At 32.2% G+C, this 18,990-nt stretch overlaps 3 protein-coding genes across 3 annotated transcripts in view; 1 reads left to right on the top strand and 2 right to left on the bottom strand.

Moving 5' to 3' along the window:
* Positions 1-18,990, bottom strand: part of LOC113398427 (tetra-peptide repeat homeobox protein 1-like) — a 306,660-nt gene that overhangs the window by 224,730 nt on the left and 62,940 nt on the right. The window lies entirely within an intron of this gene.
* Positions 5,678-16,313, top strand: LOC113398420 (probable tubulin polyglutamylase ttll-15). The gene is made up of 7 exons (XM_064217052.1): positions 5,678-5,832; positions 7,266-8,035; positions 11,195-11,357; positions 14,159-14,245; positions 14,408-14,610; positions 15,428-15,641; positions 16,147-16,313. Exons 1-7 carry the CDS (start codon positions 5,791-5,793, stop codon positions 16,255-16,257), a joined length of 1,590 nt encoding a protein of 529 aa, XP_064073122.1. The 5' UTR covers positions 5,678-5,790; the 3' UTR covers positions 16,258-16,313.
* On the bottom strand, positions 16,268-18,122 carry LOC113398419 (integrator complex subunit 11). Its single transcript, XM_026637154.2, has one exon. The coding sequence runs from the start codon at positions 18,120-18,122 to the stop codon at positions 16,335-16,337; it is 1,788 nt and encodes a 595-aa protein (XP_026492939.1). The 3' UTR covers positions 16,268-16,334.

Genomic DNA, 18,990 nt, shown 5'->3' with positions numbered 1-18,990 from the left:
ACGTTGCTATTCATCACAAAAAACATTTTCGGCTGAATCGTAACTGGTGACCAAATAGTTTAGTTTAAGGCCGGAAACGCACCTCGAAGTCCCCTGGTGTTGCCATACCCATGGTGGTCGTCAATTTCGATTAGATGAGCCTTCTGATAGTTTTCCACAAATACCATAAAAAAAATTGCTGTTACAATAATTTTCTTAATTTTATTTCGATCCAACTTCGACTGCGATTACGTTTCGAATCATTTGTTAAAAATACATTATTAAAAAAGCATCATAATCAATACAAGATTATATAGATGATAAAATATGAATATGGAGTTAATACTTGTTGACTTTCGGCAGGAAATATTTTACGTAGGCGTAGGTTGTTGAAAAAGAGAACTACTGAGTTTCTTACCGGTTCATCTCGGTAAAATCTATGTTGGTAAAATACGATTCAAAAGTGCTTGTAAAAGACTACTTGAATAAAGTATATTTTGATTTTGATTCAATAGCAATATAACTATATTTTGTTCGTAGAATTGTACCCCCGCTTTGTACTTCATTTACGTATTTCATTTTAAGTACAAGTTAGTTAGATTACAAGCTATGTATGCGCGCGATAGAACATTTGCGTAATTTTAATAATCATTTTGTTACGTACATAATATTTTATATTTTAGGTATACATATATTTGAAAGATTAAATTCGTGTAAAAAAGATTAGGTTTGAATGTTTAACAAAAAATATAATTTCACCTTTACAAACTTTTAGTAAGACGTCAAAATCAAAATGTACAACTGTTATGAAAATAAATTAAATGTTAATACATAAAAATTGACTTCCGTCACACAATTCAACTTCCTGTCAACATTTCCCCAAGCAAATATAATGCACGGACTTGGTACAAAGTTAGCAAACAATTGTTTACGAACAGGCGCCGGCGTGTCGAGAGTTGTGCGATTCGGGTGCGTATTGCGATCGATGGCTCTTGCAGACGCACCGGCGCCGGTCCGTCCAACTGTCGGATGCGACATAGTATGTAACGGCTTGCCTATTTTTGGAAATTGAAATAAACAATTTCAATGTAAATCACATTGTAATCATTTTAAACGCACCAAGATATTGATAATTCACTTGTTATTTTATTATAACTTATTATGTTTATTGTAAATCTTCGACGTAGCCAGGAATTAATTTATTTGGTGTATTTCGAGTATTTTTTTTTTAAGTAAGTGTATTATCTAAAAATAAATAATACATAAATACAATTTAAATTCAAAGACAATCGACGACGAAGATGATAAGTTCGTCACGATGAATTCTCTTTAAGGCTTATTTAGTGAGTCGCGGCTGTTCAGTGCTGTTTCTCAAAAATGTTTTCAGCCTCCTCAACGAGGTAAAGTATGCTCTAGTGTTGCTGTTGGCGCTACATGTTCACGAGAAGCTTTTGAATACAGTTGTCCAGAGCCTTAGTGGTAGTGGCTTAGTGGGCCCTTGCGCAGTAACTATTTTTGACCACTTCGTGTGGTTTATACCCCCACTTCAAAATTTAGGGCTATAAAAGTAGACTGCTCTATGCAGGTCACAATGCTGGCTCTAAACTTCTGTGGCATTTACATTATTATTGAAAAAAACACATCAATCAAATTGTTGGCTATGTTTAGATTCATGAGAAAATCTTAACATTGAATCGTGACCAGCAATTAGTTGAAGCTTTTCAAAGCATGCGTTATAGGCAAAAGAATTACATTAAATGGTGTGGCATTAAGTCTTACTTTTGATTGATTCTATCAGTACAGTCGAACGTAGTGCAAATGTGTGAAATAAATATCCCGAGACAAGTTTTAGTACCTAAACCCTTAAATAGCATTTTTTCAAACTAAGTGAATGAGCATTACAATACAAGTAAAGTACTCGTGGAAATTTTCTTCTTATTACAGTTTGAGCACTTATGAAACTTCTACGCATCGCTGAAGCACTATCATAGCCTTTAACAACACAACTTGTAGTATGTATTCCATTGATTTCTACCCGGTTAATTATGCATGATGTGGTTGCCTTCGCCAATAAGATCAGAAATAAGGAAAAATTGTAGAAAGTTCTAACGTACAAGTAACGTCGTCAATCAGTACTGAATAAACTAACTTCACCACACTAGATATCTTGAAGATATCCTCGCAGATATTTATAATTTAATTATGCAAAGAAGCGCTGGAGTATTGAGCCTGCGTCGAATTAAAATTACAAGAGGAACGAAATGTACCGTCATTGGTGAATGATTGTTTTTTGTCTAAAATAAATATGGCGCAACATTGGATTGATAAAAATTGAAAAGAGTTTAATGATTCAATTTATTTATTAACAATATATACTTCGATTTCACTGGTACCAAAAACGGAGAATCCGATTATGATATCATAAATCCGAAGAAGGTCCGAAAATCGGTAAATTCAGGTGTAAATAGAATTAATAATACCGATTAATAAGACATAAATAATTGTGTATTTTTATATTAAAACAATGATATTAAATAAGTAATAAATAAATTAGTTCGTTTCTAATCATTCAGGTTTAGACAAGATGTAAATAACTGTATAACTTTATGTTGAACCCCCAAACCCCCTCCCCTGCCTACGGCTATGTTGTACATAATAAGTTACATAATTATTATACTGGGTGTTTTGGAAAGTAAAAAAGTAATATTTTATTTGTAAAAGTTTTTTTTGAGATTAGTATTCAATTATATTTATTGAGATTATAAATTAATTTACAAAGATTGATTGAATTGTTCTAATAAATAAAGTTCTGGAAGAAATTGTTACAGTTCTGTTTTATCGTCAACTAGTTGTTAAATGCCAACTACAAACCGCAATGCTTCCCAGTATCCCGGCGCCCGCCGTCCTGTCTACCGTCACGTGTAAACAATCAGTAAGATAATACACCACAAACAGATCTCAGCCTGCCGCCTTGCATTATTACGATTGGTCGTTAATATTAATGATCTTTTTATAATATTTTTTTCTTTATATTGCACTTTTGCTTCTTAGGGATACATAGTGGAAATAATAATACATAAATCTTCGTCGATGTTCATATACAGATAATAGTGACATTTTTTTTTTTAATTTGTTTATTGCCATTATTTAATTTTTGCGTCAATGTGAACCCAAATTTCTGTATTACAAGTTTTTAAAATTGAAAGACTTAGTTTATTGAGACAAGTCTTGTACCTTTGTAAATTAATTGATTTGTATAGTTTGTTTTATAATATTTTTTGTATACAATATTGAGTTCAGGTTTCAAGCTGTGTTTAGGTACTGCTCGTGACTTTAATATTTATATTTAAAGCTTTTTTTACCTTTTGTGCAATTCCTCGTTTCGCATTCTCTATACCAGCCAACGATAAGACGTACACGATTATGTTAATTAAACTGCGGCATTATGATCACGATCTTTACCTCTAATTTTATGATAAAATTATTACTAAAACATACTAAAACGTAAAACTTTATTTAATGTATGTTTCATTTAATACTTATTATTAACCCTTAATGTTTGTGTTGTTCTCGGTTAAGGATTAATGGGGTACATGTCAGTCACCTCCTCGTGGTGTACCCTGGGCAACGGGGCCGGCCTGAGCTTGCTCGTGGGCCACGGCTAAGACTGGCGGGAGGGATGCCGCGGGGCTGCTCCTGGTACGTCCCTGATCGGCGTCAGGGCGGACCATGTGAGTGGCCTCGTTGGCTAGGAGGGAGTGGGAGGGTTCGCTACTCGAGCCTTCCAGGTGTTTTACACCGGTGGTCAGCGGCGGAGCCTACTCTTCTTATCCGCCGCAGGGCGTCAGCTTCGTTGACGCCCAGCCTCCAGTGGCGGACTCGGGGGATTTCGCCACATTCCCACGCGGAGGATGAGGGGGAAGGCGTGCACTAGGCGCGTTTTCCATGAATATTCAGCCGCTGGTGGGGTCGCGGTTGCATGCCCTTGGCGATCCCGTGGCCTCACCACTCGGCGGCATGGTGGAAACCCGAGGATGGTTTTAGTGGGTAGGACAGGGCATTAGCATTAGCGTGCCCTGGCATGGGGCATTAGATCCCGGTTGAGTCCCACATACCCGTCCCGGTCCCCCGACCGGGCGGCATGCGTAAATGCATTTCCTCCTCGTTAAACAAAAAAAAGGGTTAAGGATTAATAAGGAAATTGTTACTACCATGCTAGTCTTCAAAATGATATTGAGTCTGTTACCTCAACCGTACCGATCAATCTCTTTCGTGTCTTCTCCATCCTAACTGTGCCCTGTTAGCGCAACTAAAAGCCATTAAACTAAGAATTGAATTGAATTTAATGCTTAATGTCTATAATAATCTATGGCTTTTTGGCACAAATAAAAGCCATAAAAAATGTTTTTAATTTAATTAGTACCTGTTCTGAAGCTAAAAAAAATTATTAAAACAAAGAGAATTCAATAAGATTAGAACAGCGATTCTCAATATTTTTTGTGTCTTGTCTTTCTGGATTCGCTGAATGTAAATCATCATTCATCGTGCACAACGAAGGCGGAAAACGGATAATTACATCCAGACGGCACCGACGATGCCACCCGGACGTCATCATCAGTGTCAGTAAGCAATGTTGCGACTGAAATTCATCAATTTAAAATTTTTACTCATCAAGGCTATCCTCCGAAAATCACTCTGTCTATGTCTATAGCCTATTCCAATCGTAGAAGGAATGAGGATAAACAACCATTACCATTTGATTTACGTATTCCATGCGAATTGTTAATAGCTCGGCTATATTGTGTACTACAAACATTTCTTGATTAATATATTTTCATTTATAATACATTATTCCACTCAACTACTCATATCCACTATAATTTTACTTCCAAAGTACCGGTAGCAACTTCGTTGACGTTCAAAACGTCATTTTTTCGCAAATCCATAATAAATATCACAGATTATTCGAGCTCTCGACCAATCGCCATATTGCGTCAATTCGATGTCAAATGTTGTTTGTTATTTATTCGGCTTTCGTCCTCTATTGAAGTCTAATTGTGTGTTAGTGTAATAAATTAAAATTCACATAAATAAGTTTCGATTTTGTCCGCAATAGTATTTTCATTATGTATAAATATTTTATTTAACTTTATAATGATTATTGTAATTAAAAGGGAAATACACAGGGGACACATAATATGTTGTGGTGTTAATAACTTATTAGTAACTATGTTTGTGGCTAATTGTAAACCAGCTGCATTGCATTCCTTGAGGTTTGTGCATCAGCATAACATTATGCATCCAATTTCTATAGATTAAGTAAAATAAATACATTATATATACATTGTATATATTATAAAATATTGTTCAAATTTTACATAGATTATTTTAAAAAAATACCGTACCGTAATAACGTACCTGTATACTATGCAATGCAAGAAATCGTGATGTGTGTATAAAAAGTTTTATTTATAAATTAAATTAAATATATATATATAATGAACACAAACCTAATGTGTCTTTTATATTATTATAGTACTACCTACCATCTACATACTAGGTTTATGTACATTTGGCCCATTGATGTGACCTTAAAAAGCCAGTGTTGTTTTAGAAAGTTATAACCGTCTCTTTCGTACTCACTGCGTTTAGCGCTATCTCTTTTTATCTTGAATGAATCCATTCTCGGCGTATGTGCGGAGAGCTCTGCCCGTACGCATGCTTTGCGGTAAAAAAAAAAATTGTGGTTTGGTTAACGATATCGTAAACGTTTTTTGGTGCATAATATGATTTTAACAATTAATTCAGAAGATGGATAAAATTAAAATGAAAGAGGAACAATATAGGGAGGATGTAAGTTTTTTATTTTTTATTTGTGTTATACCTAACATTTATATACATATAACATGATAATTATTTTAATGTAACTACATGAAGATGCAGATTTGCTTGATCGCTTCTCAAAAATAGCGCTTTTACGATTAATGTAATATAGATACACCGATTTTTTATTAAATATTTATTGAAACTATTTTTTTTTTGACCACATGAAATAAAAGTAGTATATCTTAGATTTATTCTATTTATAGAAAGATATATTCTGTTATTTTATTTAAATACAATAAGCTATATCTGACTAGTAACTTTATATAAGACTTTCTAAAGAGTCGTACATCCTCACTCTAGTTACATACATAAGTGATTTCAAATGTAGAATAATGTATATTATCTGATATCATTCGACGTTGCATATTAAGAAATGTACCTAATTATAAACCACTGTACCTCGTCAGAATATAAGACCGGTCTATAAGGGTTGAAATCCCGAGGTCCGTTTTCGAATTATAGTTGCTTGTTAGTTTCTATCGAATAAATCCTACTAATAATATAAATGAAAAAATATATATATATATATTAAAAACCCCTAAATTTCATTTAAAAAGTTAAGCAAATCGCAAAACAATATTATGATTACTAATGAGTGCAATACTTAATTGTGGTCCAGTTGAAAGGGTGAGTGAACCAGTGAAATTATTAAGCACGAATAAAAGGAATAAAAAGTGATGTATCACACTGTACATGAATTTATTTACTACTTTTTCTTAAAAATTTGTGTATATGCCGATGGTGTTTCGAAAATCTATAAAAATCTAAAACATCTAAGTTCCCAATGTTGGTGGCGCATTGGGGATGTAAGGTATGATTAAAATTTCATGAAACGCCAGTATGTATGGGCAGTAGTGAAATGATTACCACTGCCCATACATACTGGCCCTTTTACGCGTTCGCCAAAATACAAAATAAAATAGTAAAGGTTTTACCCGGTACTCGAATGCAATTCAAACTAAGTTTACTTTATCAAATTATATGTTATTAATAGTAGAGTAAATAAGGATACCCTCAATCATAGGCCTACATATATATAGATAATAAATGACGATTCAAATTTTCTTATAAATATCTGTCTGCATAAAATATCTTAATTTTGATTTAATTTCATAATTTTGTTAATCCATTTAAATAGATATCATCATCATCCAGATAGTTATCCTAACACCAAATTTGATCAAAAAAGACAGACAACGTTTTCTAAAATCAACATTATACTTTCATTCTGTAAAGGGTATTGTTACATTGTGCCTTAGTATAATTATATAGAAAAAAAAACTGAAATACAGAATGACTTACGTCCATCACATTAATCAGCTAATATATCCTTCCCAAAATACCCATTGAGTAATGGTAGATAATAGACCATTCAACTAATCCTATTAATTTATTTTTAGAATAAACAATTATTAGATCGGAACGAGAATATACCAGAAAAAAATAACGAAAAGGAAAACGTCACGAAAGTATACAAGTATAAAGGAATACTGACAAGAAATGACACAAATACGAATATATTTTTTCTGATATGTATAATAGGTATATCTTCAGCGATACTATTAGAGATAATAAACGTACAAAATAGAAAGGAAAATATTTACAAAGATTATGAAACGAACAGAAGGCGATATTGGGTGTATTCTGCCTATAATGATGTAGAAAATAAAAATGGATTACTGAAACACGTTCATTTAGTTCTAGAGAGAATTGGTTATGAGAAAGCTAGCAATAAAACTCCTTGGTCACTACTATGGTCTCACGATTACCCTTTCAGAGTTCTATATCCAAATTTGCACAGATTAAAATCAAATCAGAAAGTCAATCATTTTCCGGGAACGGGATTCATAACAAACAAGGTTGATTTAGCGACATCGGCTTCCAAATTTATTCCAAAAGCGTTCAAGATACCAAAAAATACCAAAGAGTTTTTAAGATACGCGAGTGAAAATAGGAATGCAGTGTTTTTGGAAAAGCACAATCAACATCGAGGTGTATATTTAAAGAACGTGACTGCAATTGATTTGTTGAGTGGTGAAAGTTTCGTTCAGGAGTACATACAAAAACCTTTCTTGGTGGACGGACACAAGTTCGACATTGGCGTTTATGTGGTACTAACTTCTGTTGATCCTTTGAGAGTGTATTGGTACAAAGGGGATGTACTGTTCAGGTGAGCATATTTAAATAAAAAATCCTAAATCAAAGTAATATAATAGATTCAATAGATTTATAAAGGCGTGCCTCTCCACGTTTATTTTACGTATTTATAATTCATCTCGTGCTCGGCGGTGAAGGAAAACATCGTGAGGAAACCTGCATGTGTCTAATTTCAACGAAATTCTGCCACAAGTGTATTCCACCAACCCGCATTGGAGCAGCGTGGTGGAATATGCTCCATACCTTCTCCCCAACGGGAGAGGAGGCCTTAACCCAGCAGTGGGAAATTTACAGGCTGATTATGTTATTTATGTTATGCCTCTCCACATTAAGTTTCTTAATTTTTAATAAATTAAACTTAAAAATAATAGTTAAACTTATTTCTTATTCGTATTTTTTTTGTCTTTTCTCTTACTCATCTCACGCTCACTAAGCCATATTCTCATAATCTCCATGCTCATAGTAACGCATGTCTAAACGTGAAAGTGTGCATGCGCCTTCCTGAGTTAAAGATCTATAACATCAAAAGTTCAAATATAAGTAAGACAAGAGTTATTTATACTTCTAGGTCCTCCTTTTAGTCATTTTTTTAACGTAACCCAAGTTCTCTATATATACTCATACATACGTACTACATACATGTCGAGTTGTAATAACAAACTGGATACTCACACTAGATCACTAACGTGATATTTCACGTTAGTGATCTAATGTTAGTATTTAGTAATATTTCAGAAAGTGATATGGCACATAGTCTATAATATTATTTTAACACTTCAAAATAAAGCACAGCAAGTCGATTTTCAATATTTCACGAGTGAGATATGAAGTATATTCTTACAGAACAGTCTGCTGAAGTTGAATAATTAATTCATATTGAAAATATTTTTGATTTTATGCTATTAATTTAAATTAACTTATCAAGCTGAGCCTAAGCTACATAAAATATTGTATTACAATGCACCTTCTATAAGTATATGGATAAACGATTAATATATATGATATATATAATACTATTCACAGATAATGTTCACTTATCTATATAAGTGAACTTATCTATATATATAGAAACATTAACGCGATTAGTAATCTCCACAAACCAAACCTAAATAAAACACTTTAATAATATTTTTAATGTAGTTTTAACAAATTTTCAATATGTTTTAATTTAAATTTCATCTATTTTATTATATGTATTTTTACAGCAGAAATAAATTTTATTTCCCAATTACATGATTTATATTTAATTCTGTAAAATATATAGTTATAGCTTGACTGCAAAGTTTTTCAAGATTGAGTTCCTACTAAGATAATTTATATTATTTCGGGTTCGGTATCATATTTTATTATACCAAATTAATATAGTGCACAATTATCGTGCATCTAATCAATAGTATCATATGATATCGCTTCGTATATAGCATTAATTTTTAACAAGTGTTTGGAAAGAGGTTCATTACCTGATTTGATAAAATATAGTTAAATATTACCAATTTTTAAAAATGGAAACTTTACTTTTGTCGCTGAGCAAAATAATATGTTAAATCAACTTCTGTTCACTTTGGTATAAATACTATTTTACATAGTGAACAATTTGGCTTTACTAGGGTCCGCTCAACAACTGATGCTGGGAATGACTCTTATACAAATAAACGATGCATGAGATAAATTACGGAATGCTATTCGCGTATTTTGTGTTTTATTCAAAGCATTTGATTGTGTAGAGCACGGAATGATTTTGTACAAGCTTAAACATTACGGTGTTAACAGTAAATCTCGTGATCTCATTGCTTCAAACTTAAATCTAAGAATTCAACAGACGAGTAATGAAATAAAATCTTCTGTATGTGTACTCAGAATGGGTATTCCATAAGGATCAATTTTGGGTCCATTTTTATTATTGCTATATATGTATATAATGATTAAGATGATCATCATTTTTATATTGAAGGTATTTGTGATATTGTATTGTTTGCTGCCGATACTTCATTACTTTGCTAATTATGACGATGTAAATGCATTGCATTATCAATGATACAAATTTGGTTTAAAAAAAATATTTATTTTTTAATGCCAAAAAGACAAAATGCGTAGTTTTTGTTTTCCTAACGTAAGAAATTAAAATTTAAAGTTTGCTTTAAACAATAGTGATCTAAATGTAAATGATACGTATTTTAGGTTTCACTTTGGACTCAAAACTTCAGTGGAATCCTCATTTATCGTGAATCTTTAGCTCCATAGCAGACGCGGTTAGAAAAGTTAGACAACTATCTGACGTTGATGCTGCTCAATTAGTATACATTTGTTATTTTCATAGTATTATGTCAGATAATGAAAATCTCTGGTCTATTTATTACCTAGGAGCACAAGCTCCCTTTGGGATGTATTTAAATGTTTACCCCATATATGAGAATTATTAACAATAAATCCCTAAATCTATTAATTAAAAAAAGTTACTGTATAAATTTGGACCGCGTGGAATGGCGGCAAGAATGCTAGCAGCATTTCCCCGTTGAATCGCAATTCCGATCCTCTGGGCAAAAATCAAACTAGCCCTCTTGTCACCAATGGCAATAAGGCGAGGTGTTATACTTTTAATGAAGCTTTTTTCACTATTACTCCAAGATCCATAATATGGTCCATAATCCAAGGTTAAACATAGACCATTAGAAAACGTGACAACAAAAAGAAAGGTAAACTTATAACTCCTGGTTTCCGAATTCGCAGAGTCAAAACATTCCATCCCAGGGTATTCGTTTCTATTATAATATTCCAGTTATTTTTAACTTGGACTATAATACATAAATTTAATTATACTTCACTTGCATAAATACTAACGTCTCTTGTCGGTTATTCTCGTTTAAATCCACTTTTCCAACCAATGATAACTTTACATTTAATTCGAAACCGTAACATGACGATTCAAAAATGCTTTTATGATCCTACTTTAATAAAGAATATTTTGATTTGATTAGACCCTAATCTGATCAATGACTGCATTTTTAATTATCTTGTACTGCAAGACATTAAATAGAAGTTATATCATTTTGGGACAAACCTCTACCATATATGATACTAATGCAAATTCTTACGTACCATGAACCTACATACCATAACTTAATTTTCCAAACATCAAGCGCATATTTAAAATACTGTTAATTGTAATTTTCAGATACTGTCCGGCAAAATATTACCCCTTCGATCCAAAAAACCTTGACAAGTACGTGATTGGAGATGATTATCTACCTACATGGGAGGTGCCGTCCTTAGCACATCCGTACACTGCTCTGGGATTCAGTATGAAGGAAGCTTTCGACCATTATGCCATGTCTAAGGTAAAGTTGATAATAAACTTTGATAGACTATTTGTACCGGGAAACTACGTGTTAAACAAAATGTTATGCCATACATTTTGTTTACCTTAGATAAATATTATATTATTAAATAAAAACCTGTTAAGTTTTTTCCCCTGTCAAATATTCTCAGCTATGAGAGGGTCAAAGTTGACAATATTATACTCCTGTGCTTGAAAAGTACGTAAAGTTGTTCCTGCTAGTTTTTCTCCGAGAATGATGGATTATTTTAAAGTGAGGGAATAGGGACCATTGACAGTACAGTTTAAGATTGGCTTTCATGGAATAAATTCCGTCAGGATGAATTTGGTTTTGAATTAAGCTTACCTTCTGATATTGTATCCTGTAGGATACAATATCCTTAATGTCAGATTAAAGGTCCCAAAAACGATTAGGCGCGAAAATTATTGCATTCTGACAATTATTTTTCTTCTTTCTAGAACTTTATTTTTCTTCTTTTCTTGAACTTTAGTAACAACTGAATTGATAAGAGAAATTTTGAAAGTATCCGAATAGTCTTAACACCCTAAGGAGATGACGTTCCATTCGTATCATCGCATCAGCTGCCGAAACTTATGGCTTTTGTACATTGTGATCATATATTGTCAGGAAAACTAGGCCACGAATTCAGCTTTGTAGACTTTTTGAAAAAATATTACAACGCGTTTTAGCATTTTTTTAATATCCATAACCCACATATGGTTTTATGAATAAATTAAATTAATTATATACAATTAAAGTTGAACATCCAATCCTAATTATGTTGGGTTAAACCCATAAATCAATTTATGCAACATTGTAAACTTTAGTTCGAATCCAGCCAGCATTTTTCTTTTGTTTCATTTTAATTACTTAACAGGAGTCGAGTGTTTAACGCACTGGCGTTGGCTTTTGCCGTGTAAATCCGTTCAGCAGACGATAAATAACTCGACACCATGATACGCACTTTAAAAAAAGGGGAAAATAAGGCCACCAATACACGATGCGTTACATACAAGACGACGAAGATGTTTTATGTTATATAATTATGAAGTAGCATAACAGATAGGAGAATACTTCAAATGATAATAGTGTAAATTCAGGAAATATGATTCAACGTTAAACATAACATTAACACTTAGTTTAGACTTTTATATTTAGTTATTCAGTGATTTACACTAGACGAGACTTTAACCATTAAATTGATCACTGTCAACTTTTCTACCTACGTAGTGTACGTACCTATACATACGTATGAACTAGTTCAAATCTTCGAGTACCAGTCGGTGCAAACATAATTTATTTGATTGCGAATACTGGGTGCCACTGCCATTCCATATTTTATCGAACTTTAGGGTCTTAATTGTAACTTTTATAAAGAAAAAATTAAAGAGGTTAAATTAAATTTTTAATTACACCAGCAATAGCAATCGCTTACAATTAAAAAATACATATAATTGCGATTACTTTTGATCGGAGCTTGGCTCATACAAGCATGTACAAGTACATTGTACATAGCCATGTGTGTGTGCAACATATTAACATTTAAACGTCGTTTATATTATACACCCAAAATAATATTAAAGGAGTATAGACATGAAAACCGATGTTCAACCACTTCTTAACACCTTTTTTTTAAATTTCATTTTTTTTTTAAATATATGCAAGATTTTTCTGAACACCAACGTACACTTCATATTATTTGACTATTTATAAAAACAAGTAAAGATTGAGTATTCGTTTCTAATGATAGGTTTATTAAAAACAGAAGTAGGTAATGGTTTTGAGTCGCTTGGAATTAAAAGTAACATGTGAAGTCAGCATACGCTTAACCTGGCGCCACGTTTAGCCACTACACGTTAATATGTCGATCACCCCACCGACACGAACGCAATGGGATTAACGAATTAAGCCTTTACCATATCGATTGTCATTCAACGTCGACATCCCATCTCGTATTACCTTGTAGCAACTATGACTATATGATTAGACCTTGCTGACGCGGAAATTCTTTGATGCGATTTTGTAAAAATTTCAAGGTCAAATTTCAATGAAACCATTTTGCTTCAAAACTTTTCTTTTGATGTGCTAACAGGATTTAGCTTATTACGATAAATTGAGCTTTTATTCATTGTATTTTTATAAAGGTAATAAATATTCTAAGTAAAAGAAAAACGGCTAGTATTTTTTTTATACTTTAGAAGCATGTTTGGAGCCTTTTCCATCACGCCTCAACACCTGGTTGATAGATACACATATAAATACATACTTCATCCGATAAATACAAGTTTCCTTACGATGTATTATTTCATTGTGCACGAGATAATTTATAAACAGAAATTAAGTACATGAATTCTGTGATGCTTACACTGGTTTGAGCCCGCAGTCATCGATTAGAATTAGGTACGTGTTATTGTGGAAAATATTATTCTATAAAGCCTAATATGAGCAGATTTGTTAACATTGTTTATGGTCTTCATACTAGCATTAGTTAGTTTATAGCTTCCTGATATACAAAATACAGCAGCAACACATTTAAAATTTTAGTAGTATCAATGAATATGTTAACTGTTTTAAAATGCATCACTTTAAATTTAAAGAGTATAAAATCATTAATCAATCAGGTATATACAAAAAATATTGTGGCAACAGAATTTACCTTTTTTACTAAAGTAACGACAAACCCGGAATATTAGTTTCGCATAGCTTTACGTTCTTCAAAAACATATAAATATGTAAATTAAAATTATAAAATGATCACTCCTAAAATTGTCATAATTATTTGAAAGTATTTTTTATTGCAGGGTAAGAACGTAACAAGAATGTGGGAGGAGGTACAAGAAGCTATAACAGAAGTGTTTTTGAAAAAGGAACACTATATTATTGAGGCAGTGAGTAATAACGCTTTAATTTTATCTTTAAAATATGAATAAGTTTCATAATACGTTCTTATAGAAAATGAATATTAATTGCAGAAACTATAAATTTATTTAATTACATTTACGTTTATGTGTTTAGATAACCAATAAGAAGTACTAATACATTGTCCACAGTTGAAAAACTACCCGTCAAAAGACAACTTTTTCGAAATGATGCGTTTCGATCTCGTTTTAGACGAAGATTTTAAAGTGTATCTGTTGGAAGCCAACATGTCTCCTAATTTAAGTTCAGCTCACTATCCTCCGAACCAGCTTCTATACGAACAAGTCCTGTACAACCTGTTTAGTCTTGTTGGAGTTGCAAATTTTGTAAATAAGTAAGTATTATATATTAGTAACGTAGGACAATAATAATTTTGTATATAATACATTCATACATTGCGCAATTATGTTTTGCCCCTGTAAGATAATGACTCCTTCATCAGTGATGCACACATATTCTTCGATTAAAATTCCAATGTGGCCAATGATGCGCCATCTGTCTCTTGTGCATGTTCTACATTTAATATAATACATGCAATGAAACCGTCGACAAAAAATGTTGTCAGCTATTATATATGATATATAATAAAACCTTATCCGAAACACATTGCATCTTCTGGTATACGTTTGATTTAGGAGTTGTTTTCAGATAAGTAAAAAATAAAATAACGTTCATGCATTGATTAATATGAGCAGCTTAGAGTTTCCGAAAGAGCCGCTACTCATTATATATAACTTATATGTTATCAAAATGTTTTAATCTAAAATTAACTTCCAGTATTCCATATTCAAAAAAATGAGGCCAATAATTGTATTTAAATAAATTTTACTTGATTTAGATATTCAGCTGGCCTTTAGTATTTTCGTATTCTTAGTGACAAGCCAACATCTTGTACGCTCGTTATACTTTTATGGTACATATGTCAGCAACTATTTATTTTTATACTACTGACAAAAAATCATGTGCCTACCATGAACATATTCGGAGATAAATATTATTAAAATTACATTATTTGTAACACGAAATATATAAAAATAAGACATTAATCATCTTTTAAGATATGGTGGTTTTTTATGAATAAGTATTTATTTAATTTACCTGTTACTATATTATCCGGCCACAAATTAAAAAAAAAACAATTATCATTTCAGTAACAATGCAGAGGCGAACATGATATCATCGCAAAAAAATATAGCAGTTTACAGCCACGAATGCAGTACGATATGCAAGGACAATTGCGAGGCGTCAGATATTTGCAGACTATGTAAACCATGCCTAGAACCTAAGCTAAAAACAAGTTTACTGAACGCTCACAGAGAATACCTGCACAAAGGAGATTTTAGAAGACTATTCCCGCCTCCAACGGTATGCTATAATTCGAAATTCGAATAAATGTCAAAATAATTAAGTACCTAGTTCAATGTTGGTCTTTGACGCTCAAAATTTTTATATTTAAATATTAATATTTATTAAAGACTTATAGGCTTATAACAATCTAGATTCCGACCGCGTGTTTCAGATTTCGTCGAATTCGGTGGTGACAGACATACAAAGTTAATTTCGCATTTATAATATTAGTCCAGATAGTGTGTTATTATAAATAATAATAATAATTTATTTTGTCAGTTATATAAACTGACATTCTTCTAATCAATCAAACGACATAATATTGTTAGTTCAATTTCAAATTAATAATAATTAGTAATAGGATAAGATAGATGCACTCATACAACACTCAACTGTATATATTGTATATCTTATTAAAAAGTACTTGTAGATAGATATGTACAATTAGTTAATGCAAATTGATAGTATTACTTTACTAATTATAGTTGTATAGTAAGTGTTATTTTATTTATTTTATTTACAGATGCCAAATTCAAACAACTTCGAACAAATGAAAAACACAAATCGAATGAACAAATTACAGTATTTATGGTTTCAAGGAAAATGCAATAATGACATCACTTGGTGCTTGTAAACAAAACAAGTTTTTATTTATTTACCCATTTATTAAAGATTTGATACGAAAAATAACTTTTCTTACATTACTAATAGTTACTGGACCATTGATTGTAATAATCCTAATATATAACTACCCAAATCCTCATCCTGATTGGTCCACGACACATATATACTTTTAGTATTATCATCATCACCTTCAACTTTAATTAGAACAGATTCGACAGATATATTACCATCAGATATTGTTATCGACCATCCTTGAAGTTTCTCTGCTAGCAATGTTTTCAACTTCTCAGCAGTTTTTACTGCAGAACCAGGATCATCGAAACGAACAGTACTTGTAAACCTAATGACATGTCTATTTATACCAATTTCATCACAAATCTCATCTATATCTAAGAATGAAAGTCTATTATCTTTAACGCATAGAACTCCATGAACAACTCTACGCCTTTTTGGATCAGGAGGCTGAGCATTGTATCTTACAGCCTCCGCCTTCAATAGTCTCAAAGATACATCAATAGGTATCTTTGTTGGAGTGTTTATAATAGCTGTTTCACCATTTGCGGGCATATAGCAACTTATCTTAAATTCTTTCTCAATTTTGTCTTTTAAGAATTCCATTTTTTGAGCCTCACCGTGTACTAACAAAACATTCTTTGGTTCACAATATTGAATCAATTGCATAATTCCCTTTGCATCCGCATGTGCAGAAAATGACATGTACTCTACTGCCATTTTGACTTCTACTACTTGACGATTTTCAAATTCAATCTTCTTTGCTCCATTCAATATTTTGTGTCCGACAGTTCCTTGGACACAGAAACCAGGCATAATTAACATGTTCTGCTCATATGGGGCCCATTTCTTAAATATGTTCAATGATAAACCAGCATGTAACATTCCAGGAGTAGCAAACACCACCATTGCACCAGGATTATCAATGTATGATTTATCAAATGGTTTGATGTGTTTAAAATCAAACATATTCCTTTGGACGAATGTTTTGCGAATTTTTTGATTTGTCCATGTGATAAACATTTTGTAGTAGTTGTTGGCTTTTTCTGTTAAACCCAAAGCAAAGTAGACAGGATACTTTAAATTCATACGCTCCCAATATGTTTCTAATAAGATACAAAGTTCTTGTGCTCTACCTAGTGCAAAAACAGGAATCAAAACCTTTCCTCCTTTTTCGACACATTCATGAACTTTCTTCAAGAAATCTCTCTCACGACAACGCTTAGAATCTCTTATTGTAGTTGCATAAGTGGACTCTGAAATTAGAAGATCCGGTCTGCATTTATCAATCCATGCTGCTCCCAAATGTCTATCTGGAGTCATATTGTAATCCCCGGTATATACAACAGATTGGGAACCAACTCTTATCCAAAACATGGCAGCACCGAGTACATGACCTGCATAATAGGCTTTTATTTCCAACTCATTATCTACCATAACAGATTGATGTAATGTTACAGCAGTAACCTTCTTAATACAATCCTTTATCATTTGAGAAGTAAAAAAGTTGGATTCTCCTTTCCTTTCTACTGCAACCTTTCTCATGTCTTCCAATAGAATAGGTGCTATAGCCTTTGTGGGGTGAGTCATATAAATTGGACCCGTGTAACCTACCATCTCAGACATGTATGGCAAGGCACCGCAATGATCAAGGTGAAAGTGTGAAATAATGACACAATCAATCTGACTTGTTATAGGGCCCTCGGGCACTATGTAAGAGAAATCTGGAAACCGCCTCTCGTCATTGTATCCCATATGCATGCCACAATCCAACATGATGTTTTTGCCGCCCATAGACAGCAAAATACAACTGCGACCAACATCTTGGCCTGCACCCAGAGGGGTTATCTTAATCTCAGGCATTCCAATGGATTTATGCTGTTGTCGCTAGTAATAATATATATAGAAATAATAACAGTTTATGTATTCGCAGGTTATTGCGTTTTAAAGATAAACACTAACGTATATCATGTTTATATTATTTTGTGCAACTTCACGAATATTATTTGAACTTATTTAGGATTATTGTCATGGCACCACGTATTTTTACAAAGTAACTTTTTAAAAACAATTAATCTTGAACCTTGATATAAAAATCAAGTTTACAATAATTAATACTCAATAATGTCAGATTAAAAATACCACCTAATAGAACAAATGTCAGATTATGAAGTGTAGGATATCTTCATGTATAAAAAATGTTCCTCAAAATATATGAAATTCAGATGGCGCTACTGAAGTTACAGATTGAAATTTGAAAGAATAAGCTGAGTTAGCTGATGCTTGAAAACCGGTAGGCTTAAAAGAAAGGTAAACATCCAACCTCAAAAGGCCCTATTTTTGGATTATTTTTTAATCAAATTTATTAGGATTTATAATAGATATGCGCAATAATGTTAAAAAGCAACTCTTATCAGACAGCCTTAAATATTGTTTTATATTACGTAAAATATCAGTACACAAGTTTCTAGCAGAAATATTGACTCCTAATAGTTTTCGAATTACTATATTATGCAAATATAATAAACAATTTCAGTCATAAGACTGACTACTGGTAATATTATTTTTTTTGTTAAATGTAATTAAAATAATTTAACCATTGTTAGTAAAATTATAGTTAATTAAAAATATAGGCACTTTCACCACTGCGACATTTATTTCTGTGCAATTTTAGAAAATTGACTATTCGTAATAACTTCACAAAAAACAATGAGTACCTAATCTTATCAAA

Source organism: Vanessa tameamea, chromosome 15 (assembly GCF_037043105.1).
Source record: "Vanessa tameamea isolate UH-Manoa-2023 chromosome 15, ilVanTame1 primary haplotype, whole genome shotgun sequence".
NCBI lineage: Eukaryota > Metazoa > Arthropoda > Insecta > Lepidoptera > Nymphalidae > Vanessa > Vanessa tameamea.
Note: the sequence above shows the minus strand (reverse complement) of the source record. Positions and strands in the feature narration are given on the sequence as shown.

Bases quoted from the DNA above. Each gene is read 5' to 3' on its own strand.
- LOC113398420 (XM_064217052.1), top strand. From the start codon at position 5,791: ATGGATAAAATTAAAATGAAAGAGGAACAATATAGGGAGGAT. The intron at 5,833-7,265 runs GTAAGTTTTTTA...ATTTATTTTTAG, and splicing joins AGGAACAATATAGGGAGGAT to AATAAACAATTATTAGATCG. The intron at 11,358-14,158 runs GTAAAGTTGATA...TTTTTATTGCAG, and splicing joins ACCATTATGCCATGTCTAAG to GGTAAGAACGTAACAAGAAT.
- LOC113398419 (XM_026637154.2), bottom strand. From the start codon at position 18,122: ATGCCTGAGATTAAGATAACCCCTCTGGGTGCAGGCCAAGATGTTGGT.